Source organism: Tachyglossus aculeatus, chromosome 2, assembly GCF_015852505.1.
Source record: "Tachyglossus aculeatus isolate mTacAcu1 chromosome 2, mTacAcu1.pri, whole genome shotgun sequence".
Taxonomy (NCBI): Eukaryota; Metazoa; Chordata; class Mammalia; order Monotremata; family Tachyglossidae; genus Tachyglossus; species Tachyglossus aculeatus.
In genome coordinates, this window is record NC_052067.1 from 85,117,859 (window position 1) to 85,144,538 (window position 26,680).

Consider the following 26,680-nt stretch of genomic DNA (forward strand, 5'->3'; position numbering starts at 1 on the left):
ATCAATGCCATCAAAATAGATAAATAGAATTATAGATATATACACATCATTAATATCCAGTAATAAATATGTACAAATGCTGTCGGGAGGGGAAGAGGATAGGGCAGAGGGAGGGAGTGGGAGCATTGGGAAGGGGAGGAGGAGCAGAGGAAAAGGGGAGGCTTAGTCTGGGAAGGCCTCCTGGAGGAAGTGAGCTCTCAGTAGGGCTTTGAAAGGAGGAAGAGAGCGAGTTTGACAGATATGTGCAGGGCGGGCATTCCAGGCTAAAGGTAGGTCATGGGTCAGGGGTCGACGGCAAGACAGGCGAAAACAAGGCACATTTAGGAGGTTAGCAGCAGAGGAGCAGAGTGTGCGGGCAGGGGTGTAGAAGGAGAGAAGGGAGGTGAGGTAGGAGGGGGTGAGGTGATGGAGAGCTTTGAAGCCAATAGTGAGGAATTTTTGCTTCATGCAAAGTTTCGTAGGCAACCACTGGAGATTTTTGAGGAGGGGAGTGACATGCCCAGAGTGTTTCTGTAGAAAGATAATCTGGAAAGCAAAGTGAAGTATAGACTGAAGTGGGGATAGACAGGAGAATGGGAGATCAGAAAGGAGGCTGATGTGGTAATCCAGTCAGGATAGGATGAGAGATTGTACCAACAAGGTAGCTGTTTGGATGGAGAGGAAAGGGTGGATCTTGGCAATGTTTTGAAGGTGAGACTGGAAGGTTTTGGTGATGGATTGGATGTGTGGATTGAATGAGAGCATGGAGTCAAGGATGACACTAAGGTTGCGGGCTTGTGAGACAGGAAGGATGGTAGTGCCATCCACAGTGACGGGAAAGTCAGGGAGAGGACAGGTTTGGGTAGGAAGATAAGGAACTCAGTCTTGGACATGTTGAGTTTTAGGTGGCGGGCAGACATCCAGGTGGAGATGCCCTGAAGGCAGGAGGAGATATGAGCCTGGAGGGAGGGAGAGCCAACAGGGGAGGAAATGTATATTTGGGTGTCAACAGTGTAGAGATCATAGTTGAAGCCATGGGAGCAAATTAGTTCACCAAGGGAGTGAGTATAGATGGAGAACAGAAGAGGACCAAGAACTAACTCTTGAGGAACCCCTACAGTAAGGGGATGGGAGGGGGAGGAGGAGCCCGTGAAGGAATCTGCAAATGTATGGCCAGAGAGATAAGAGGAGAACCAGGAGAGGATGGACTCTGTGAAGCTAAGGTTGCATAATGTGTTTGGGAGAAGGGGATGGTCCACAGTGTCGAAGGCAGCTGAAAGGTCGAGGAGGATTAGGATAGAGTAGGAGCCATTGGATTTGGCAAGAAGGAGGTCATTGATAACCTTTGAGAGAGCAGTATCCGCAGAGTGTAGGGGATGGAAGCCAGATTAGAAGGGGTCTAGGAGAGAGTTGGAGTTGAGGAACTCGAGGCAGCAAGTATAGACAACTTGTTCTAGGAGTTTGGAAAGGAAGGGTAGGAGGGAGATATGGCGATAACTGGCAGGGACAGTGAGGTCAAGAGAGGATTGTTTTAGGAAGGGGGAGACATGGGCATGTTTAAAGGCAGAGGGGAAGAGACCATTGGAGAGTGAACGGTTGAAGATGGAAGTTAAGGAGGAGAGGAGGGAAGGGGTGATAGTTTTTAGAAGATGAGAGGGAATGGGGTCTGAAGCACAGGTGGAGGGGGTGGCACTTGAGAGGAGGGAGGAGATCTCTTCTGAAGATACTGCTGGGAAGGATGGAAAAGTAGAGGAGAGGGTCGAGAGCCAGGGGGATGGGGAAGGAGGATGGATGACTTCGGGGAGCTCAGACCCTTCCGTGCAGTGAACTTGAGTCTTCACCCACGACTCTCTCCCATGCTGCTGCTGCCCAGCACAGGTGAGTTTTGACTTTTAGCAGATTGCCTTCTACCCTCTAGCCACTGCCCAAGCTAAGAATCGAATGGTTATGCCTCTGCTTGACTCTCTGGTCGTAGTCGAGACTGGTAGATTACGGAAAAATCTCCAGGTGTGACCCTGAGAGGGGAATGACTCCCATAATGTAACGCAATGTCTCATGGAAGCAATCAATCAATCATATTTATTGAATGCTTACTGTGTGCAGAACACTATATTAAGTGTTTGGGAGACCACATATATAGCAGAGTTGGTAGTCATGTAACCTGCCCACAAGGAGCTTACAGTCTAGAGGGGGTGACAGACATTAATATAAATAAAATAACTTAGGGATATGTAAATAATCTCTGTGGGGATGAGGGAGGGGTGAATAAAGGGAGCAAATCCAAGTGCCATGGGTGATACAGAAGGAAGGGAAAGAAGAGGAAATGAGGGCTTAGGCAGGGAGGGTCTCTTGAAGGAGATATGCCTTCAGTGAGGCACAAGGAACAAGGAAATCACTAATGGAATCTGTCAATCAATTTGGTATTCATTGAGCATTTATTGTGAGAAAAGTAGTGTATTAAGCACTTGGGAGAACACAACAGAACTGGTAGATATGAACCCTGCACACAAGGAGCTTACAGTCTACAGGGGAGGCAGATAGTAAAATAAATTATGGATAGGGGAAATAGAATTAGGGTGTGTACAGAAGTTCTCTAAGGCTGAGAGTGGAGTGAGTATCAAGTGCTTAAAGGGTACAGCAAAATGCATAGGTGATACAGAAGGGAGGGTGAAAGGGAAGCAGCATGGTCTAGTGGAAAGAGCACAGGCCTAGGAGTCGGACGGAGGATGTGGGTTCTAATCCTGGCTCTGCCACATGTCCATTGTGTGACCTTGGGCAAGTCACTTCACTACTCTGTGCCTCTGTTACCTCATCTGTAAAATGGGGATTAAGACTGTGAGCCCCATGTGGGACAGGGACCGCAACCTGATTACCTTGTATCTACCCCAGTGCTTAGAACAGTGCTCGGCACTTAGTAAATGCCTAACAAATACCGCAATTATTATTATTATTAGAAAAATGAAGGCATAGTCAGTGAAGGCCTTTTGGAGGAGATGTGACTTTTGGAAAGTTTTGAAGAGGGGGAGACTGGGTGGTGTGTCGGATATGAAGAGGAAAGGTGCTCCAGATGAGAGGATAATGTGGACAAGGGGTCAGTAGTAAGATAGGCAAGATTGAGGTACAGTGAGTAGGTTGGCATTAGAGGACTGAGCCCCCTCCCCCAGACTGAGCCCCCTCCTTCCTCTCCCCCTCCCCATCCCCCCGTCTTACCTCCTTCCCCTCCCCACAGCACCTGTATATATGCATATATGTTTGTATGTATTTATTACTCTATTTTATTTGTACATATTTATTTTATTTTGTTAATATGTTTTGTTTTGTTCTCTGTCTCCCCCTTCTAAACTGTGAGCCCAGTGTTGGGTAGGGACCGTCTCTATATGTTGTCAACTTGTACTTCCCAAGCGCTTAGTACAGTGCTCTGCACACAGTAAGCGCTCAATAAATATGATTGAATGAATGAATGAATGAATAGAGGAGTGCACTGTGTGAGCTGGGTTATGGAGTGGGAGGGGCTGGAAAATTTTTCCTTACCTTCGAGTAGTGAAATGTCTGAAGCTGACCCTGCCGACTGGATCCCCATTCACAGTTCGCCCCTTTGTTGTGTCTTCCAGTTCCTCGGCCAGCCCTCAGGGTCGTATCTAGGCTCAGCAGGAAACAGTCCTGAAAGAGTTAACTCACCTCCACAAGGTGAGTGATTTGCTCTCCTTTCCTCCAACCTCACACCCCTATTATTTTTGCTCTGCCCTGCCTGACTCAATGCTCTTCCACATTTGCATGCATTTCTTGGTACTGACGTATTCGAATGGCCACATTACACAATATTCTTTCTCATATTTACCTCGGCCTGGAATTCACAAGGTTCAGGGTGAACTGCTAATAGCAGAGATTATGACAGACTGCATTTTGCAGGAGCTTCTCCCTCAGTAAATAACTCAAACCTTGGTTTTCAGAGTCAGCTACGGTGCAGCGATGATCTTCACAGCGTTCCCGGTTTATGCAGTCTTTTTCGCTCTGTGGGCCCCGGGTGCCAGGACTGAAGACAGCTTCATTGCCGCCGTTTATGAGCACGCGGTCATTTTGCCCAACGGAACCCAAACCCCTGTGACTCAGGACGATGCCTTGATGCTGATGGACAAAAATCTTGATGTGTTGGAGAAAGCCATTAAACAGGCAGCCTCTGAGGTATTACTGAGGAATTGTAAATAATTCTAAATATCTATTTTGATGGTATTGACACTTGTCTACTTGTTTTGCTTTGTTGCCCGTCTCCCCCTTCTAGACTGTGAGCCCTTTGTTACATAGGGACTGTCTCTATCTGTTGCTGAATTGTACTTTCCAAGCATTTAGTACAGTGCTCTGCACACAGTAAGCGTTAAATACTATAGAATGAATGAATGAGTGAATGAATATTGTCCCTTGCCTGCTACTGTATACTAGCTGTCCTAGACACTATGGTCTAAATTAATTGTTTTCATTTGGTTTATTTGATAAAGGGGGCACACATTATTGTGACTCCAGAAGATGGCATCTATGGCTGGGTCTTCACCAGGGACACACTCTACCCTTACCTGGAGGATATCCCGGACCCTCAGGTCAACTGGATTCCGTGCACTGATCCCAACAGGTATCGTCTTGGTGGTTCAAAAAAAAGATGTCACGTATACAACTACGAAACTGTCTAATCTACAGAGTTCACCAACTATGAATGTGTTCGGTCGTCTGGTCTTATCAGACTGTGAGCAGTCAGACTTTTCTGTCATTGGTTCAGTAACCTAGTAAGCTATGATAAACCATCTGTTTCAGATGCAGTTTGAGAAATGGTCATCTGGTTGGAAGTGAGGAGATTCTGAGAGAAATGGTCATGCCAGGGGCAGTTACAAGGGTCTACTAAGGCCTACTGCAGTTTATTTTGGGAGGGTCCCTGGTGAGGGGCGTTTGTGTCTTTTTATCTGATCCCTGAAAAGCTTTGAAAACTTCCTAGAAGCCTCCACCTGGGTGAGGGTGGGAGAGTGGGAGAGGAATGCCCCAGGGATGAGGATAGATCCAGACCAGACCTCTGGAGTCACTCTGCATCTCTTGAAGCTGCCCCGGGAAGGCAAGCTAACCAGAATTTCCTCATAATCAGATGGTGTAATCTTGCAGGACCTGGCAATTTGGCCAGAAGCTTCAGGCAGTCAGAAGAAGGACTGCGCCTGTCTGACAGCTTCTTTCACAATGTGCTTTAGCAGTTGTCATCGTGGTAGTGGTGGTGGTATTTGGTGGTAGAAGTATTTATTGAGTGCCTACTCAGCGTAGTATACTGTTCTAAGTCTTTGGGAAGTGCAGAATAAGAAAAGGATTTGTTCCCTGCCCACAAGTAGCTTGTACTCTAATGGGAGGAGACCAACATAAGCATTTTCAGAAGCGCAAAAACGATAACAGCAGCATGGCCTAGTGGATAGAGGACGGTCCTGGGAGTCAAAGGTCATGAGTTGTAATCCTGGCTCTGCCACTTGTCTGCTGTGTGACCTTGGGCAATTCACTTAACTTCTCTGTGCCTCAGTTCCCTCATCTATAAATTGGGAATTGAGACTGTGAGCTCCACATGAGACAGGGACTGTGTTCAACCCAATTTTCTTATATCTACCCCAATGCTTAGAACAGTGCCTGGCACATAGGAAGTGCTTAACAAATTCTATTATTATTATTATATTATTATCATAATAATAATGATAAATGCAGTATTTGCTATGTGCTAAGCACTGTACCAAACACTGAGGTAGATAAAAGATGTTAGGCACAGTCCCTATTTTGTAGATGAGGAAATTGGGGCAGAGAAAATTAAGTGATTTGTCCAAGATCACCCAGGAGGCAAGTGGCAAAGCTGTGACTAAAACCCAGTCAGGCCCATAATTTTTCCTTGGAAAAGCAGCATGGCCTAATGGGTAGAGCAGGACCTCGGAGTCAGGAGATTTAGATTCTAATCCCCACTTTGCCTTTTCTCTTCTGTGAGATCTAGGGCAAGTCACTTCACTTCTCTGTGCCTCGATTACCTTGTCCGTAAAATGGGGAATAAGACTGTGAGCCCCATGTGGGACAGTCACTGGATCCAACCCAATTTGCTTGTATCCACCCCAGCGCTTAGTATAGTACCTGGCATATAGGTGCTTCTAGCTCCCAGGCCTGTGCTCTATCCACTAGGCCATGCTGCTATGTAGGGCATCAGTAAACTGATGATTATTTTGATTGGGAGAGAACCTTTGAGGAGGAATCAAGTCTCACAGTCTCCACCCAGAGGGACAGAAATTAGGTGAGTGGAGAGCTGTCAGTCCCTGCTGGTGATGATTCATCTGTGCTGCTTTTAATATGTTGTAGCTCGAGAGTGAGAGGGTAAAGATGGATCTGTACATTGCTCCCTAGCCTCTGAACCTTCTCGACTCCCTGAACAGGCCTCTGAAGCAACCTGAAAAATGTTGCAATCTTTCTCTCTTTCTCCCGCTCTCTCTCTTTCTGGCACCAAGTATGATTCCAACCCTTTCCCAGAAAAGGAACAGCTAGCTGCCTGTGTGCTTTGGCAGAGATGCAAGTTTCTTGGGAAATCAAATTTTCTTTCATTTTGTTGGACGTTTAAATGGGACTTTCCCAGCAGAAAGGGCCTCTGTCCTGGGTCAGTTACGAAGTCCAAGGCAGTTAAACTGGGGGAGGGGGAGAGTAAGTACCAGTACTGTGCTGGTTATGAGGAGAGGGCAACTGTGGGAAGTTGCATGATCACAGGGCTGTTACAGATAGGAAAAGAAAGACTGGCAGAGTCACAACTGCATTGCTTGCCCGGCTCCTTGCCACATGCCCATTTTCCTGCTCTACTTCTTTCCTTGGAGAAGGTCTGCCCTAGACAGGCTTTCTCTCATCTTCTTGACCCCAAACTATCCCCATTAACACCACTTTAGACTTCTTTCAAAAACAGGAAACTACTCTTCGACGGATCCCACATATCCCAAAGTTGTCCTTCGGCTCCAAGATGATGAATGATGGAGTTGTTTCCGTAGGTTTGAGTGTCATGCTGAGAGTGGTGAAAAAGAGAAAAGTCTGTGTTACTGCTAGCAAGATGTGCACTTGAGATACAAGAGATAATGATAACAATAGTGAAACAGCATGATCTAGTGGTAAGAACATGGGCTCGGGAGTCAAAAGGACCTGGGTTCTAATCTCAGCTCTGCCACTTGTCTGCTGTGTGACCTTGTATGACAACAACAAAAAAAACTGGCAACACCAGGGTCGAGGTGGGTGCCTAGTGAAGCTGGAAGCGATGGGTCCAAAGCAAGCTATTTGGTAAGCATTAAGTGCCAAACAATGTGCCAAACTATGTGCCAAACTGTGTTGTACTAAGAGTTGGGATCATCGTCGGACAATCAATCAATCAATCAATCGTATTTATTGAGCGCTTACTATGTGCAGAGCACTGTACTAAGCGCTTGGGAAGTACAAATTGGCATCACATAGAGACAGTCCCTACCCGATAGTGGGCTCACAGTCTAAAAGGGGGAGACAGAGAACAGAACCAAACATACCAACAAAATAAAATAAGTAGGATAGAAATGTACAAGTAAAATAAATAAATAAATAAATAAACAGAGTAATAAATATGTACAACCATATATACATATATACAGGTGCTGTGGGGAAGGGAAGGAGGTAAGACAGGGATGGAGAGGGGGACGAGGGGGAGAGGAAAGAAGGGGCTCAGTCTGGGAAGGCCTCCTGGAGGAGGTGAGCTCTCAGCAGGGCCTTGAAGGGAGGAAGAGATCTAGCTTGGCGGATGGGCAGAGGGAGGGCATTCCAGGCCCGGGGGATGACGTGAGCCGGGGGTCGATGGCGGGACAGGCGAGAGCGAGGTACAGTGAGGAGATTAGTGGTGGAGGAGCGGAGGGTGCGGGCTGGGCTGGAGAAGGACAGAAGGGAGGTGAGGTAGGAGGGGGCGAGGTGATGGAGAGCCTTGAAGCCCAGGGTGAGGAGTTTCTGCCTGATGCGCAGATTGATCGGTAGCCATTGGAGGTTTTTGAGGAGGGGAGTGATATGTCCAGAGCATTTCTGGACAAAGATAATCCGGGCAGCAGCATGAAGTATGGATTGAAGTGGAGAGAGACACGAGGATGGGAGATCAGAGAGAAGGCTAGTGCAGTAGTCCAGACGGGATAGGATGAGAGCTTGAATTAGCAGGGTAGCGGTTTGGATGGAGAGGAAAGGGCGGATCTTGGCAATGTTGCGGAGCTGAGACCGGCAGGTTTTGGTGACGGCTTGGATGTGAGGGGTGAATGAGAGAGCGGAGTCGAGGATGACACCAAGGTTGCGGGCTTGTGAGACGGGAAGGATGGTAGTGCCGTCAACAGAGATGGGAAAGTCAGGGAGAGGACAAGGTTTGGGAGGGAAGACAAGGAGCTCAGTCTTCGACATGTTGAGCTTTAGGTGGCGGGCGGACATCCAGATGGAGATGTCCTGAAGGCAGGAGGAGATGCGAGCCTGGAGGGAGGGGGAGAGAGCAGGGGCAGAGATGTAGATCTGGGTGTCATCAGCGTAGAGGTGATAGTTGAAGCCATGGGAGCGAATGAGGTCACCAAGGGAGTGAGTGTAGATTGAGAACAGAAGGGGACCAAGCACACAGTCCCCTTTCTCTCACTGGGCTCACAGAGGCTAAGGAGAAGAGAGAAGAGGCACTGAATCCCCATTTTACAGATGAGGCACCTGAGGCGTAGAAAAGTTAAGTGACTTGCCCAAGGTCACACAGCAGCAAATCGCATTTCTTCACACCCCAGATAGTCAACATGCAATCTGTGCTCTTTGGAAGTTGCTTAGAAGGGAAGAGGGATTTGGCTAAATTAGTGAATGAAAGGTCCCTAAAAAGGCATCCAGGAGGCCTAATGGGTTAAAGCACAGTCCTGGAGTCAGAAGGCCCTGGGTTCTAATCCCGGCTCTGCCACTTGTCTGTCATGTGACCTTGGGTAAGTCGTTTCACTTCTCTATGCCTCAGTTTCCTCAACTGCAAAATAAGGATTCAATAGGTATTCTCCCTCCTACTTAGACTGTGAGCTTCTTGGGGGACAGGGATTGTACTTATCAATCTGGCAATTTGTATCTATAACAGTGCAGTGTTTGACAGGCAGTAGCATTTAACAAATGCTATGAAAACAAATCAATGAGCATGGAGTCCAGGGAGGTCACCCCATTTAAACACTTACACAAGCTCTTCATCAACATATGGAGCACTGAAGAAATGCCAAAGGACCTCACAGCATCGCCTTCTCCAAGAAGAAAAGTGAAATTTCAGAATGAAGCAGTTATACAGTGCCCTGCACACAGTAAGCACTCAATAAATATTATTATTTATAATAACAGTATTATATTACATTATAATATTATAATATTATATTATAATATTATTGTTCTCTATCTCAGACAAGATACTAGCCAAGACTCCACGAGTATTCCTGTATCAACTATTGAAGAACACTGTCAACTAAATACTTCCAAGAATAGCAATATGAAGTAATTGAAGCAATTGAAGTAAGACTTCAATACTGGCATAGCACAGTGGAAATAATCTGTGTAGCAGGAGAAGTCAGAGAACCTGGGTTCTTATTCCAGGTCTGCCATTTGCTGCTGTGTGACCTTGGGCAAGTCACTTAACTTTTCTATGCCTCAGTTGCCTCATCTGTAAAATGGGGATTCAATACCTCTTCTCTCTCCTTCTTAGCCTCTGTGAGCCCAATGAGAGAAAGGGGACTGTGTCCAACTTGATGATCCCAACTCTTAGTACAGCATAGTTTGGCACATTGTTTGGCACTTAATGCTTACCAAATGGTATTATCATTATTGTTATTATTAAGCAGCACTCTGACCCTCTATATGTTGTTGGTTTTTTTTACAAAAAGCATCTGATGCTATCGGTAGACCTGGATTTGGGAAATTATTTAGTAAGTTTGGCTGCCCAGATAAACACATTAAGATTCTGAAACTGCTTCATGGCAGAATGGTTGATCGGGTCAGAGCTGGGGGTTTCCTGTTTGATCCATTCCCCATTGCTATTGGGATCCAGCAGGGATGTATAGTAGGTCACATCCTGGTCAATTTTCCTACTCGGCCATGCTGGAGGCTGCAACAAAAGAACTGAATGCTGGTGTCAGATGCATGTCGGCTCATCTGGGAAACTCTTCCCACTCTTCCTATGGATTTTGAGCACTACCCAAAGATCTACTGTATGCAGATGACTATGCCCTGAAGACACACACCCAAACAAACTTGTAAATGATTGTAAACTGCTTCAGCTAATTAGCGAGGCAGGATAGGCTTGTGATCAGTCAAGGAAAGTCTCCCCACAAAGCTCCATGAGTTCCAATCTCACTTACTACTCCTCCTTTTCTAGGGAGTGATATGGAATTTGTTATTTTCTTAGAGAAGCAGAGTGGCCTAGTGGATAGAGCATGGGCTTGAGAGTCAGAAGGACCTGGGTTATAATCCTGGCTCTGCCACGTCTGCTGTGTGGTCTTGGGCAAATCACTTCACTTTTCTGGGCCTCAGTTACCTCGTCTATAAAATGGGGATTAAGATAGTGAGCCCTATGGGGACAGGAACTGTGACCAACCCAATTATCTTGTATCTACCCCAGCACTTAGTATAGTGTACGGCATTTAGTAAGCATTCAACATATACCACAATCATTATTATTATGAAAAGTAATGTGTCAGCCCACACCAGAGAAGCTGCATTCAAAAACCAAAAATCTGTATTGACAATACAGAGGAAATGCTGTCACAGAATTCCGTTGCTAGGCAGCACATTGACCAAAGATGTAGTGATAAACAAAGTAGAAAATGAAATCCAGGTTGTTATAGAAGGAAGCAGTGGTGAAATAAGCTCCAAACGAACCTAAGGGTCCACACAGTTTCTGTAAGTCTGCCCAGTTTTCTCTATGGGTATGAAACTTGGGCTCCCAACAGCTACTAAATCCTACTCCTTGAGCAGTTCCATCAGCATCATTTATGGGATGTACTCAAGATTGGACGGCAGTCCAAGATCACGGACAAAGAAGTCTTACAATGAGGTCAGCCGCTTAACACTGAAGCGGAATACAAAAAGTTTCTCCCTAGCTGAAGCCTGACCCACCATAAGAAATGAATTAGACTTTTTGGATGACCTTTAAGGGATGTTCCAAATAGCAGATTTTTCCCATAAAGGCGCAGTTCCTTCATGGAACCATGTGAAACTTAAAGAGCTAATGAAGAGTGAGCAGAAGCTGGGAAACTGAAAGCATGGAGGACAGGGAAATCCTTACAAAAAAAAAAAAGCTATAGGTAATATGGCATATCATCTTTAAACTAGGAATCAGTAGTCAGGGACAGATCAATGTGGCTTACAGTAAGCATGGCTCAGTGGAAAGAGTACGGGCTTGGGAATCAGAGGTCATGGGTTCTAATCCCGGCTTCGCCACTAATCAGCTGTGTGACTTTGGACAAGTCACTTAACTTCTCTATTCTATTTATTTTATTTTGTTAATATGTTTGGTTTTGTTCTCTGTCTCCCCATTCTAGACTGTGAACCCACTGTTGGATAGGGACTGTCTCTACATGTTACCAACTTATACTTCCCAAGCGCTTAGTACAGTGCTCTGCACACAGTAAGTGCTCAATAAATACAATTGATTGATTAATTCTCTGAGCCTCAGTTACCTCATCTGTAAAATAGGGGTTAAGACTGTGAGCCCCATGTGGGACAACCTGATCACCTTGTAGCACCCCCAGCACTTAGAACAGTGCTTCACACATAGTAAGTGCTCAATAAATGCCATCATTATTAATCAAGAAAACAATGGCTCTTTTTGAGCAGAAGCTTCCTGGGGATAATGAGACAAAGACACAAAAGCAAAACCAATACCAGGCGCTGAAAACAACCAATCTGATGCTAGCACATAGGACAGTTTTTGTGTGTGCACATTGTGATCAGATCTGTGATCTAGTGGATAGATCACAGGCCTGTGGATAGCCCTGGGTTCTAATCTCAGCTCTGCCGCTTGTCTTTTGTGTGACCTTGGGCAAGTCAGTTACCTTCTCTGTGCCTTAGTTTCCTCATCTGTAAAATGGGGATTAAGACTGTGAGCCCAATGTAGGACATGGACTATATCTAACCTAATTAACTTGTAACTTAGCTCAGCACTTAGTACTGTTTCTGGCATATATTAAGAGCTAAACAAATGCTATAAAAAAGTGGGTCATTTCATACTACCATATCTATACACAGATTTCAGTGTTGGTCAATTGTTTCCTTCCAGCAAAAAGGACAACTATAAACAAATATCTACATCCAGAATAAGTTATGAGAGAGAAAAATTAGGGATGTAATGGAAAAATGTAGGGCTGTTAGAAGATTCAAGAAAGGTTAAATAACCACATGGATGATACCAATGAGTTAGTAAAGGGAAAACTTGGGGATTTTAGAGAAGACATTTATTATATCATAATAAATATTATAGAAGCACATGAACAGGGCCATTACTTGGTCAGCCTGATAATCCACTCAGCCCGGGCTTTGCCTTCAACAGTGCTAAAACAGGATGCTTAGAGGAATGTGAATTGGCTGCCCTTTTGGGAATCCATCTTCTTATCAAGGAGGGCTTGTGTCACAGTATTTCTCCAAGAATCCTTGGGTGCCACAGACAGAATACTGGGCTGAGAAGATTGCTCATGGTGAGCAACAGAAACATTTTTTTTTTCCCTTGAGCAGCATGGGAGTCCTGCCACACTTTTTTGAGTGAGCAAATGGGTGACAAAGGGGCCAAAGCCAAGGGGAGTAATAATGTCACATGATCTCTCCAAGGGAAGTCAGGTGACGAAGTGGGGGGATTTCTGTTCAGCAGAAAGTGGTGTATCACTTTCTCCTAGATAACTAGTAATGCAATCTAACTGATCAGAGAACAGTTGTGCATTCAGATTTTCTATCCCTGTTGCACTTAGAATAGGCACCTAGCACTCATCAGGCATTCAATAAATACCACTGATGGATTGGATTGATTGACTAAAGAACATCAAGTAGTGTTCTGAAGCCACAGCAAGGTGAACCAACACAATTTAAACACAACAGCACACAATCCCAAACCCCTAGGGAAAGACTCTTCTGGATGTTCCTGGGTAAAAAGTAGCATGCGCTTCCTCAGCCAGGGGAGCAAAAGGGTGAAATCTGGGCCAAAGGTTGAAAATGAATTTGTTTGCTGGTTTTATTCAAGGGAGAGCTTGTCTAGAGTGGTGCATAATGCACTCAGTACTATAGAATTTACATCCTTATGGGAACGTGTCTGCTAATTCTGTTGTATTCCCCCAAGTGCTTAGTGAAGTGCCCTGCACATAGTAAGTGATCAATAAGACCAAAGATTGTTCGATTGCTTCATTGGAGTTGGGGTGAATGAGTGGGCAAAAGAGAGTTCAGTGCTATCTGCAACAGCAAAGCAATCAATAGGGTTGATTATCAGAAACTTAAGCAATCACGTATCAGGGGTTTCTGGCCAATTGAAGTCCCTTGGCAGATGGATGAGGAAAAGAGAGGCCCAGAGGGAAGGGTCTCACAGTAGGCTCTCTTCCCTGGACTCTCACCTCTCCTTCCCCAAGCTTCCCTAAACCAGTTCTCTCTAGCTCCCTTAAGCTCCTTATGGATGGAAAATGTGTCTACCAACTTTGTTGCATTGTACTCTCCCAAGTGCTTAATATAGTGCTCTGTACACAGTATATGCTAAATAAATACTATTAATTGAGCAGCTACCCTCCCACATCCAACCCACGATGACTGTCCCTTGGCCTGTGCTGGAGTCCTTTACCCATTTGGGGTTTACTCTAAGACTCCTGGTTAAAACTACCACAAGAAAACTTCTGGCTTTGTTTTAATGTTTGCCGGCAGGTAGCTTTGGTCCACCTCCATTCACTCATTCTATCATGCTTATTGAGTGTTTACTCTTGGCAGATCACTCTACTAAGCGCTTGGAAGAGTACAGCAATAAACAGACACCTTCCCTGCCGTCAATAAGCTTACAGGCTAGAGGGGGAGGCAGACATTAATTTAAATAAGTAAATTACAGTTGTGTACATAAGTGCTTTGGGAATTGACCCTAAAGTGCTGGATTGACCCATGAAAGTCCGTTACTTATGGATTCACGATTATTATGGTACTGGAACTGTGTAGAGAAATGGGGTTCAGCTGAATGGGACCAAGTGTTTTATGGGTATATATTGTCCTGAACAGATGAAAAAAACAGACTTTTTCTGTAAAGAAAACCCAACAAACTCATTCTCCATTTGGAATCAGGCACTATCCAGAGTATTATGATTCGTTTTAAACTCCAAACTATTCAGGATATTTTGTTTTTCCTTTATATCTAGTCCCTCCCCCAGTGCTGGTGACCCTCAACATTAAACAATGTAATGCATAATGTTTCTGCATTCAATTCTTCGGAGAACCTCTGAAATGCCTCTAAAATGTGTTTTAATTCAAAATGGAATTAGATTTGGCCGTGCTCCAGTGCAAAAACGACTCAGCTGCCTAGCCAGAGACAACTCCATCTATGTGGTGGCCAACATGGGAGACAAGAAGCCATGTAACACCACTGACTCCCAGTGCCCCAGGGATGGCCGATACCAGTACAACACCAACGTGGTCTTTGGTGCAGATGGGAAGCTAGTGGCACGTTACCACAAGGTGAGGGCGACTTATCATTCCAACCTACGACATTATGGTAGTACCCTCTAGACTGTAAACTCATTGTAGGAGGGCATGTGTGTTTACTGTTGTATCGTCTTCGCCCAAGTGCTTCGTACAGTGTTTTGCACATAAGTGCTCAATAAATCCGATTGAATGAATGAGTGAATACTCAATGTCTGGGACTACAGAGCTTAGGGGGAGTGAAGAATTCAATATAATCAGACTAGAGCCCAATGGGGAGTGGATACAGATGCCCTTGATATGTGTGGCTTCAGAGGGACATGATAGCATGCATATTATGCCAGGCACACGGTTACCATAGCAGAACATTTTGAAGAAGCCCGTTAAAGTCCTCTCAGACCTAGAGGACCGCTCTATGGAAATCTCTGACCCCCTCACTTGCTCCAGGGCCTCGCCAAGCTCCCTGAACATGGGAATCACTTCCTATAACCAGGGAACCTGGTGACGGGAGTCGAGATGGAGGGTAGGCGAGGCCCCCCAGAATGAAAATACTGGTCATGAAGGAACCACATCCATATGTCTAACCAATGAGCCTCAGACCAGCTGAACCTTGATGAATAGCCACCTAAAATGTAAGTTCCCCTATAGACTGTGTCTGTAGTGTTACCCTATCTACTAAGAGAAGCAGTGTGACTCAGTGGAAAGAGTAGGGGCTTTGGAGTTAGTGGTTATGGGTTCAAATCCTGGCTCCGCCACTTGTCAGCTGTGTGACTTTGGTCAAGTCACTTAACTTCTCTAGGCCTCAGTTACCTCAACTATAAAATGGGGACTAAGACTGTGCGCCCCATGTGGGACAACCTGATCACCTTGTATCCCCCCAGTGCTTAGAACAGTGATTTGCACATAGTAAGCGCTTAATAAATGTCATCATTATTATTATTATTACTAACTATGCTATTGAACTCTCCCAGGTACTCTATACATAGTGGGTGTTCAAAAAATGCCACTGATCGATCATTAATAGAATAGAATAGAAATCGTGATGCTTTCTAATGGAAATATTTTAGGAGAAAATTGACGACAAATTAGAAAATGCATCTCCTGAAGGAAGATGTTATTACCTATTTCCATCCCTGTGCGTAAACACTATTTCAGCCTTAGAGGAGAAATTAGAATGTGTTTTTATTTCAGAAATGTTAAGGAATACAGTATAAGAAATGCATATTCAAACTGTCTTCCACTCATTTTGCAGTTATAAGAAGAAACAGCTCAAAACTTGGTGGCAATCAACCTTATGCATATTAGCCCAAATAGGCAGGCAGGATTCTAGCACCACGTCAGCTCTGGCCTGCTTTATGAATGATGACTGCATTTGGCCATGTCTGACTTTCATATATCTATGCTTACTGTATGTCACCACTTGGGAACTTATTCATTTCTCTTTCCATTAACAGTACAATCTCTTTGAACCTGAAGTTCAGTTCGACTTTCCAAAGGACTCACAGGACGTGACCTTCGAAACCCCCTTTGGAAAATTTGGAATTTTCACCTGCTTTGACATTTTTTCACACGACCCCGCCGTGACCGTTGTGGAAAAATACCAAGTGGACAGTGTACTGTACCCTACAGCTTGGGATAACACTTTGCCTCTTTTGTCAGCCGCTCCATTCCACTCTGCCTGGGCTAGGTCGATGAGAGTCAATCTGCTTGCAGCTAATACACATAACACCAGTATGCATATGACAGGTAATTCATGATCTTAATTGTTAATAATGATTCTTTACATTCAAAATAAGCATCTGTTTTCTTTATGTATTTCTCTTGGAGTTACTTTATTAATAAGTCTAATATTATGAAATCATTTATTGAGACCCATTTAGGATGGGAGACATATATAGAACTTTTGGCATTAGGGATAGCTTTAACTTTAAGATCAAGTTGCTACCACATACTTTGTAATACAGAATTGATGGGTTTTTTTCCTTTTTTTTTTTTTTTAAAGAAAGTGCTAGCTACCCACTTTTAGGAGCCCCTGAAAAATATGGCTAAAAAACTAACTTTTTTTATAAACTATGATTTTTAGGTCTGAGCTGAAGAAATACATTCAGTTCTCTGACTCTATGGGGTTGCATTCTGGAAAACTCACCCCAAGAAAACTCACTCTAGCAATCACCTGTTCCAACCCTGCTCACACAGGTTGGAACCCATTTCTCCCATCACCACGGTCTGTATCCAAATGGGCTCAAGTCGTTGCATGAAAGTTCCCTAATTCCCTACCAATGTTCTAGCCGAAATGAGCTGTGGAGAGATTGCATTTATAATATATAATGTATACCACATAATATATAAATATATCAATATAACATACTTTAAAGTACATTAACATACAGAATGCATAATACATATGATGCAATATAATAATAATAATAATGGTATTGTTAAGCACTTACTGTATGCCAAGCCCTGTACTAAACACTTGGATAGGTGTAGGATAATCATATGGGACTCACAGAGTAAATATAAGGGAGAACAGTTACTGCACTCCCATTTTGCAGATGAGGGAACTGAGGCACAGAGAATTTAAGTGATTTGCCCATGATCACATAGCAGGTAAGTGGCCTGGTGGAAAAAGCATGTGCTTGGGGCTCAAATAACCTGGGTTCTAAACCCAGCTTTGTCAGTTGCTTGCTGTGTGACTTTGGACATATCACCTAGCTTCTCTGTGCCTCAGTTCTCCTTTTCTCCTTTCTACTTAGACTGTAAGCCCTATGTGGGACAGGAACTGTTGTCCAACGTAATTGACTTGTATCTACCCCAGTGCTTAGAACAACACTTAACAAATACCATATAAAAGTGGCAGAAATGAGATTGCAACCCAGGACCTCTGACTCTCAGGCCTGAACTCTTTCCACTAGATCATGCTGCTTTCCATTATATAACATTTGGTTCTGCCATAATGCATGTCTTCATAACTCATTTGATATTCATTCATTCATTCATTCAATCATATTTATTGAGTGCTTACTGTGTGCAGAGCTCTGTACTAAGCGCTTGGGAAGTACAAGTTGGCAACATATAGAGATGGTCCCTACCCAACAGTGGGCTCACAGTCTAGAAGGGGGAGACAGAGAACAAAACAAAACATATTAAAAAAAATAAAATGAATAGAATAAATATGTACAAATAAAATAAATAAATAAATAAATAGAGTAATAAATACATACAAACATATATACATATATACAGGTGCTGTGGGGAGGGGAAAGAGGTAAGGCAGGGGGGATGGAGAGGGGAAGGAAGGGGATAGTAAAATAAACCTATATTTTATGTTATAGGGATATATACATAAGTTTGTTTCACTACATAGTCACTTGTAGAAATATCTTGGCTTTCTTCAGCCTCTTTCTTGCCAGGAACACAGTCCCTGATTGATTCATTAGCAAAACTTGTTCTTTTCATTTTATGGATTAGGAAACTGAGGTCCAAAGAGGTTCAGTCTCTTGCCCAAGTTTACTCAGTGAGTCAGTGGCAGAGCAGGTCTGCTGCTGCCCAATCCTAAACCCTTTCTTTTCAAGGTGACATTGTCTTTTTATGTTTGGCATTCTCTTACAGTTTCCTGTCTCCAGGGTGTTGGAGAGAACTGGGTAGCTCAGGTTATTAGACGCCTGCAAACTGAGTCACAGACAAGCCTTGCTTACCTGAATAATAATAATAATAACGATAATAGTAATATTATTTGTTAAGTGGTTACTGTGTGCCTAGCACTGTTCTAAGCACAGGGGTAGATAATAATAATAATAATAATAATAATGGCATTTAAGTGCTCACTATGTGCAAAGCACTGTTCTAAGAGCTGGGGAGGATACAAGGTGATCAGGTTGTCCCACGTGGGGCTCACAGTTTTAATCCCCATTTTAGAGATGGGGGAACTGAGGCTCAGAGAAGTGAAGTGACTTGCCCAAAGTCACACAGATGACAATTGGCAGAGCCGGGAGTTGAACCCAGGACCAAGCAAGTTAACAGTCCCGGTCCTAAATGGGTCTCACACTCTTAGTCCACATTTTACAGATTTGGTAACTGAGGCCCAGGGAAGGGAAGTGACTTGCCCAAATTCCCACTGCAAAGAAATGGCAGAGATGGGATTAGAATGGAGGTATTTCTGACTCCCAAGCCTGTGCTCCATCCATTAAGTCACTTCGCTTCTCGTGAACTTCATGAACTGAGAGTTACCTGTCTAATACAGAGAAGCAAAGTGTTGGGCTGGGCTCTGGATTGTCAAAATGGATTGGGTCCCGTTAGATCATTGGAAAAAAAAATTGGATTCTCAAAGCTTCAAATGATGAATCCTGGCCTGCGGCTCCTTTTTTTTTAATGGCATTTATTAAGCGCTTACTATGTGCAAAGCACTGTTCTAAGTGCTGGGGAGGTTACAAGGTGATCAGGTTGTCTGGGAGGTTACAAGGTGATCAGGTTGTCCTACGGGGGGCTCACAGTCTTCTTCCCCATTTTACAGATGAGGGAACTGAGGCCCAGAGGAGTTAAGTGACTTGCCCAGAGTCACACAGCTTTTGGCGGAGTGGGATTTGAACCCATGACCTACAACTCCAAAGTCCGTGCTCTTTTCCGCTGAGCCACGCTGCTTCTCTTCTTTGTTAAGTGCTTACTATGTCCAAGGCACTGTTCTAGGCACTGGGGAGGTTACAAGGTGCTCAGGTTGTCCCACCGGGGGCTCACAGTTTCACTCCCCATTTTCCAGATGAGGTCACTGAGGCCCAGAGAAGTGAAGTGACTTGCCCAAAGTCACACAGCTGACAGTAGTCAGAGTCGTGATTGGAACCCATGACTTCCTTAATAATAATAATAAATGATGGCATTTGTTAAGCACTTACTACGTGCAAAGCACTGTTCTAAGAGCTGGGGAGGTTACAAGGTGATCAGGTTGTCCCACGGGGAGCTCACAGTCTTAATCCCTGTTTTACAGATGAGGGAAATGAGGCACAGAGAAGTTAAGTGGCTTGCCCAAAGTTATCCAGCTGACAATTGGTGGAGCCAGGATTTGAACCCATGACCTCTGACTCCAAAGCCCATGCTTTTTCCACTGAGCCATGCTGCTTCTCCTTGCCAGTATTAAGACCATTTACCTGGTTCTCCATAGGAAAGGAATGGAATGCTTCTTTCCTGCTTCATTAGAGGAGTCTCTGGCCAAGCCGACGACTCTCTGCATATTCTGAACACGCAGCCAACCAGAGACTATGTACCTGGGCAGGGCAGCAGCTCAGCCAGGAACCCAAAACCAAGAGGAAAGATGCCTAAATGGAAGCCATTTTAAAAAAAATGTAATTTGTTAAGTGCTTACTATGTGCCAGGCACTGTATTAAGCACTGGAGTAGATATAAAGTTGTCATGTTGGACACAGTCCCTGTCCCACCTGGGGCTCACAGTCTTAATCCTCATTTTACAGATGAGGTAACTGAAGCACAAAGAAGTGAAAGGACTTGCCCAAGGTCACACAGCATTCAAGTGGAGGAGCAGGAATTAGAATCCAGGTCATTCTGACTCCCAGTAGACTCTACTTTTCTTACTCAACAATAGCATTTCTGAAGGACTTGGATCCTTGGTATCTTGGACTAACTAGGGTGTGAGAGAGTCCCAGAAGGCAGTGTGGCCTAGAGGATAGAGCACAGGCCTAGAAGACAGAAGGACCTGGGTCTAATTCCACCTCCACCACTTGTGTGCTGTGTGACCTTGGGCAAGTCAATTTAACTTCTCTGGGCCTCTGTTCCCTCATCTGTAAAATGGGGGTTAGCCCCATGTGGGACAAGTACTGTGTCCAATGTGATGATCTTGTATTTAACCCAGAGCTAAGTACAGTGTCTGGCACATAGTAAGTGTTTAACTGTCTCCCTCTCTAGACCTTAAGCTTATTGTGAGTAGGGAATGTGTCTCTTTTATTGTTATATTGTACTCTCCCAAGCACTCAGTACAGTATTCTGGATACTGGAAGTGCTCAATAAATATGATTGATTGACTGGCTGACTTCATCATCATCAACATCATCAATCGTATTTATTGAGCACTTACTGTGTGCAGAGCACTGTACTAAGCGCTTGGGAAGTACAAGTTGGCAACATATAGAGACAGTCCCTACCCAACAGTGGGCTCACAGTCTAAAAGGGGGAGACAGAGAACAAAACCAAACATACTAACAAAATAACTTGAAAAATGACTTAGATACCATTAAAAAAATTCCCCCAACAAAAACCAACCAAACAAAAAAGCCTTGCTCTGACCCATGGATGCTTTGAAGAGTCTTCTGGACAGGATGGGGTTCAGCTTTAGCAATACCTCATGGGTGTGTGTGTGTGTGTGTGTGTGTGTGTGTGTGTGTGTGTGTGCGCGCGCGCGCGTGTGTGTGTGTGCGCGTGTGTGTGTGTGTGTGTAGAGGGAGGTGGGGAGAGGGGGCAAAGGGAAAAGAGGGAGGTAAATAGAAACTTTTCTCCCCACCTAAAGCCACAGAGAGACCCCTTCAAGCTTTACATATGGATGCTTTGAAGAGTCTCCTGGACAGGATGGGGTTCAGCTTTAGCAATACCTCATGGGGGTGTGTGTGTGTGTAGAGGGAGGAGGGGAGAGGGGGCAAAGGGAAAAGAGGGAGGTAAATAGAAACTTTTCTCCCCACCTAAAGCCACAGAGAGACCCCTTCAAGCTTTACATAAGACTCATGTCCCACAGGGCCAGACAGGTCAGTGGAAAAACTATTCAGGTAGCAGGAACTTAATTCTGATTCCTCTCATTCATTAATAAACCCAGTGCAAACTGATTGCTGTTGCTCTCCTGTCCTTCCCAGGAAGTGGAATCTACGCTCCGGATGGGATCAGGGCGTTCCACTATGACATGGAGACAGAGAGCGGTCAGCTCCTGCTTTCAGAGCTGAAGTCCAGGCCCCGTCTCTGGCCCAGCTACCCCGTCGCTGTTGACTGGAGCGCTTACGCCAAACATGTCAAGCCACCCTCGAGGGAGTACAAGAAGTTTGGAGGGAAAATTTATTTTGATGAATTTACCTTCACCGACCTCATCCAGGCTGGGGAAAACTACACCGTCTGTGAGAACGACCTTTGCTGCCATTTAAGCTACAAGATGACTGAGAAGAGAGCAGATGAAGTCTTTGTTCTCGGAGTCTTTAATGGGCTCCACATAGTCGAGGGCCAGTATTATTTGCAGGTAAAGCTGCTTGGTTTTTCATCCCCTGAGCCAGCCGGCATGTGTGGGGGCTTCCCCTCCTGTCGGTTAGAATTTAAATCTCACAGATGGGCCAGAGGACAATTGTCTCTGGAGTCAATCAATCAATCGTATTTACTGAGTGCTTACTGTGTGCAGAGCACTGTACTAAGTACTTGGGAAGTACAAGTTGGCAACATATAGAGACAGTCCCTACCCAACAGTGGGCTCACAGTCTAGAAGGGGTAGACAGAGAACAAAACCAAACATATTAATTAAATAAAATAAAATAAATAAAATAAAATAAAATAAAATAAAAATAAAATAAAATAAAATAAAACAAAACAAAAATAAAATAAAATAAAATAAAATATAAAATGATTTGACCTCACCACTGAGGTAGCAGGAGAATGCCCAGCCTCCAGCTCTCTCTGCTCTGGTGGCTGATGTGTATCCCTAGCCTTACTCTTCTTCAACGCTGCACCCAAATCTCAGAGTTAGCATAGGTCAGCGGTGATGGGAGTCAGGGAGCCAGGAGAACGGGAAGCAAAGCAGAAGAACAGGTTGGATCTGGCCAGGGGGTTAGGATTCCTGCTTTCTCTGCCTAATCCTCTTTTTGTCTTTCAGGCTCTCACTCTCCTCAATCAATCAATCATGTTTATTGAGCATTTACTATCTGCAGAGCACAGTACTAAGTGCTTAGGGGAGGACAATACAACAGAGTTTGGTAGACAATCCCCTGCCCATAAAGACCTTACAGTCTAGAGGGTGAGACACATTAATATAAGTAAATAAATTAGCCTAGTGGAAAAAGCACGGGCCTGAGAGTCAGAAGGACCTGGGTCCTAGTTCCAGCTTTGCTACTTGTCTTCTGTGTGACCTTGGGCAAGTCACTTAGCTTCTCTAGGCCTCAGTTACCTCATCTGTAAAATGGGGATTAAGACTGTGAGTCCTATAGGGAACAGGGACAGTGTCCAACCCGATTAACTTGTACCTACCCCTGCAGTATCTGGAACATGCTAATCGCTTAAACTAATACCATTTGAAAAAATTATGAATATATACAGAAATGTTGAGGGGTTGCCTATCTTTCGTTCTCTCTATCTCATTTTAAAATGGATCCTTCCATCACTAATAGGATGTGTTTGATTCACACATGTGGCAGGCCAATAAATGGCTAGTGATGGATTGAGTCAGAAGACCAGGTTCTAATCTTGCTGTGTGACCTTCCCTCTGTGTGATCTTGGGCAAGTCACTTCACTTCTCTGTGCCTTAGTTTCTTCATCTGCAAAATGGGTATTAAATACCTGTACTTCATCCCTCTTAGACTGTAAGCCCAATGAGGGATAGGGATAGTGTCTTATCCGATTGTATTTTTATCCTCCCCAGTGCTTTATTACAGTATTTTTTATAGTATTTGTTATGGCTTACTGTTTGTCAAGCATTGTCCTAAACACTGGGGTAGACACAGTTTATTATGTCAAGGCCGGTCTCTGTCCTACATTGGGCTCAAAGTGTAAGTAGAAGGGAGTACAAATATTGAATCCCTATTTTACAGTTGAGGCACAGAGAAGTTATGTCATTTGCCTAAGGTTACACAGCAGGGAAATGGCAGAGCCAGTATTAGAGCCTAAGTCCTCTGATTCCCAGGACTGTGCCTTTTACTCTATGCTCTGCTGATTCTATATGATTAGGCATACAGTAAGTGCTTAACAAAAACCACAGTTATAATTAAATGGTTTAATAGGTCCTTAATTTGGATAGAAGTAAAGTCATACCTAAGCATTCATTGGAAGGACATACCTTATGGGTTTAATGAGGGAAATCCATAATAAGGTTAACATAGCATTTCATTTAGGTATGGATAGGAGTTCAGTTGATCTGAACAAGGACAAAGTTGACTTCTCTTGGAAGGAAACACTTTCTGCCTCTTGCTTTCTAGTTAATAATAATAATGATGATGATGGTATTTGTTAAGCGCTTACTGTGTGCAAAGCACTGTTCTAAGTGCTGGGGAAGTTACAAGTGATCAGGTTGTCCCACCGGGGGCTCAAAATTTTAATCCCCATTTAACAGATGAGGTAACTGAGGCACAGAGAAGTTGTGACTTGCCCAAATTCACAAAGCTGACAGTTGGCAGAGCCAGATGACTTGTTGTGTTTTTCCCTTTTTGCTGTGGGTAGGTGTGCACCCTGTTGAAGTGCCAAACAACCGACTTGAGAACTTGCGGGGAGCCAATTGGATCTGCTTTCACCAAGTTTGAAGAGTTTTCCCTCAGCGGCACATTTGGCACAAATTACGTCTTCCCCCAGGTCATCTTGAGTGGAAGTCAGCTTGCCACAGAACAACAGTATGAGGTAGGACAGTGCCAAGACCATTTCAGATTATGGCTTTCTTCGAACAGGGGATGAGACGAGAGATGGGAAAAGACAGAAACTAAGAAACTATCGAGACCCCGAAAACCTTATCAACACTCTATCGCCAGAATCCTAAACCTGTGAAAATACCCATTATTTCTGGAATAGTCGATTTTGCCCCAAAGACACAATCACTTACCTAAAACTATCAGGAAATATGATTTTCCCTCTCAAACCCTGTCCTCTCCCTGACTTTCCCGTCACTGTAGATGGCACTACCATCCTTCCTGCCTCACAAGCCCACAACCTTGGTGTAATCCTTGACTCCGCTCTCTCATTCACCCCTCACATCCAATCCGTCACCAAAACCTGCCGGTTTCACCTCCACAATATTGCCAAGATCCGCCCTTTCCTCTCCATCCAAACCGCTACCTTGCTGGTTCAATCTCTCATCCTATCCTGACTGGATTACTGCATCAGCCTCCTGTCTGATCTCCCATCCTCCTGTCTCTCTCCACTTCAATCTATACTTCACTCTGCTGCCTGGATTATCTTTGTACAGAAACACTCTGGGCATGTCACTCCCCTCCTCGAAAATCTCCAGCGGTTGCCTGTCAACCTACGAATAAAGCAAAAACTCCTCACTCTCGGCTTCAAGGCTGTCCATCACCTCGCCCCCTCCTACCTCACCTCCCTTCTCTCCTTCTCCAGCCCAGCCCGCACCCTCCGCTCCTCTGCCGCTAACCTCCTCACTGCGCCTCGTTCTCGCCTGTCCCGCCGTCGACCCCCGGCCCACGTCCTTCCCCTGGCCTGGAATGCCCTCCCTCCGCACATCCGCCAAGCTAGCTCTCTTCCTCCCTTCAAAGCCCTACTGAGAGCTCACCTCCTCCAGGAGGCCTTCCCAGACTGAGCCCCCTTTTTCCTCTCCTCCTCCCTAACCCCCCCACCCTACTTCTTTCCCCTCCCCACAGCACTTGTATATATTTGTACAGATTCATTACTCTATTTATTTTACTTGTACATATTTACTACTCTATTTATTTTGTTAATGATGTGCATAATAGCTATAATGCTATTTATTCTGATGATTTTGACACCTGTCTACATGTTTTGTTTTGTTGTCTGTCTCCCCCTTCTAGACTGTGAGCCCATTGATGGGTAGGGACCATCTCTATATATTGCCGACTTGTACTGCCCAAGTGCTTAGTACAGTGCTCTGCACACAGTAAGCACTCAATAAATATGATTGAATGAATGAATGATTGATTCAGATTTCTTTGAAACTGGTGAGAAAATGTTACAGGGTGATTCGGGTAATGCTTTGGGAGTTTACTTCATTTTTGACATCTGAAAACAAATGCAGGCTTATTTATATATTTAATAGTCAACTCCGAGCACCAAGAGGGGAAAGAAACGTGTTTGTTGCTGCCTGCAAAAGATGAAAAATAGTCTGAAGAAGATACCTGAAGCTCTGTGTGTAGTTCTATTGTACTGTCTTCTCTGCTAGACTGTAGGCTCCTTCTGGTTCTGCAGTACTTTTCCAAGTGTTTAGTACAGGGCCCTGCACACATGAAGTGAGAGCTGCCAGTCATAAACGATGGGTGAACCTCAGCTTGGTCAGGAAGAAGTCAACTCTGAGTAGACCAGCTGGAAACTACCAGAATAGCCACCACTGTAGTCTGTTCTACCCATGTTAGCCAGTCATTTTCAGGATCTCTTCTGAATATTATTTTATGGTATCTGTTAAGTGCTTACTCTATGCCTGGCACTGTACTAAGCACTGGTATAAATACAAGCTAATTCCGGCTCTGCTGCTTACCTGCTTGGTAGCCTTGGGCAAGTCACTTAACTTCTCTGTGCCTCAGTTCCCTCATCTGCAAAATGGGGATTCAGTACCGGTTCTCCCTCCTCTTAGACTGTGAGCCCCCTGTGGGAGCTCTTACTTACTCTGGAACTTACTTCTACTTACTCCAGAACTTAGTGCAGTGTTTGGCATATAGTAAGCGCTTAACAAATGCTATTATTATTATTAGTATTATCATGATTACTAGCACGGGGGTATAACAGGCTCTGTATTTTCCATTTACAGGTCACCAGCGATGGTCGTTTGAGAAACCGAGGTTCAGTACCCCTGCCGATATTGGTGATGGCGCTGTATGGGAGAGTCTATGAGAAGGATCCACCACGCCTGGGGCAAGGGGTCCGACCGCTGAGGCCACTCTGACCAGCTTTAGGTCAGGAAAAACTTTCTCTCTGGTTTTAATAAGCTGAAACCACTGGGGAAGTAGCTTGATCTAGTGGATCTAGACTTCTAGACTGTGAGCCCGCTGTTGGGTAGGGACCGTCTCTATATGTTGCCAACTTGTACTTCCCAAGCATTTAGTACAGTGCTCTGCACACAATAAGCGCTCAATAAATACGATTGAATGAATGAATGAATGAAAGTGGAAAGA

At 44.5% G+C, this 26,680-nt stretch overlaps 1 protein-coding gene across 1 annotated transcript; it reads left to right on the forward strand.

The window, feature by feature from the left end:
- Nucleotides 1-3,828: 3,828 nt before the first annotated feature.
- On the forward strand, nucleotides 3,829-26,602 carry LOC119948045 (vascular non-inflammatory molecule 3-like). The gene is made up of 7 exons (XM_038769885.1): nucleotides 3,829-4,161; nucleotides 4,473-4,603; nucleotides 14,496-14,688; nucleotides 16,107-16,398; nucleotides 21,500-21,873; nucleotides 24,054-24,227; nucleotides 26,317-26,602. The coding sequence occupies exons 1-7, from the start codon at nucleotides 3,949-3,951 to the stop codon at nucleotides 26,449-26,451; spliced, it is 1,512 nt and encodes a 503-aa protein (XP_038625813.1). The 5' UTR covers nucleotides 3,829-3,948; the 3' UTR covers nucleotides 26,452-26,602.
- Nucleotides 26,603-26,680: the final 78 nt, after the last annotated feature.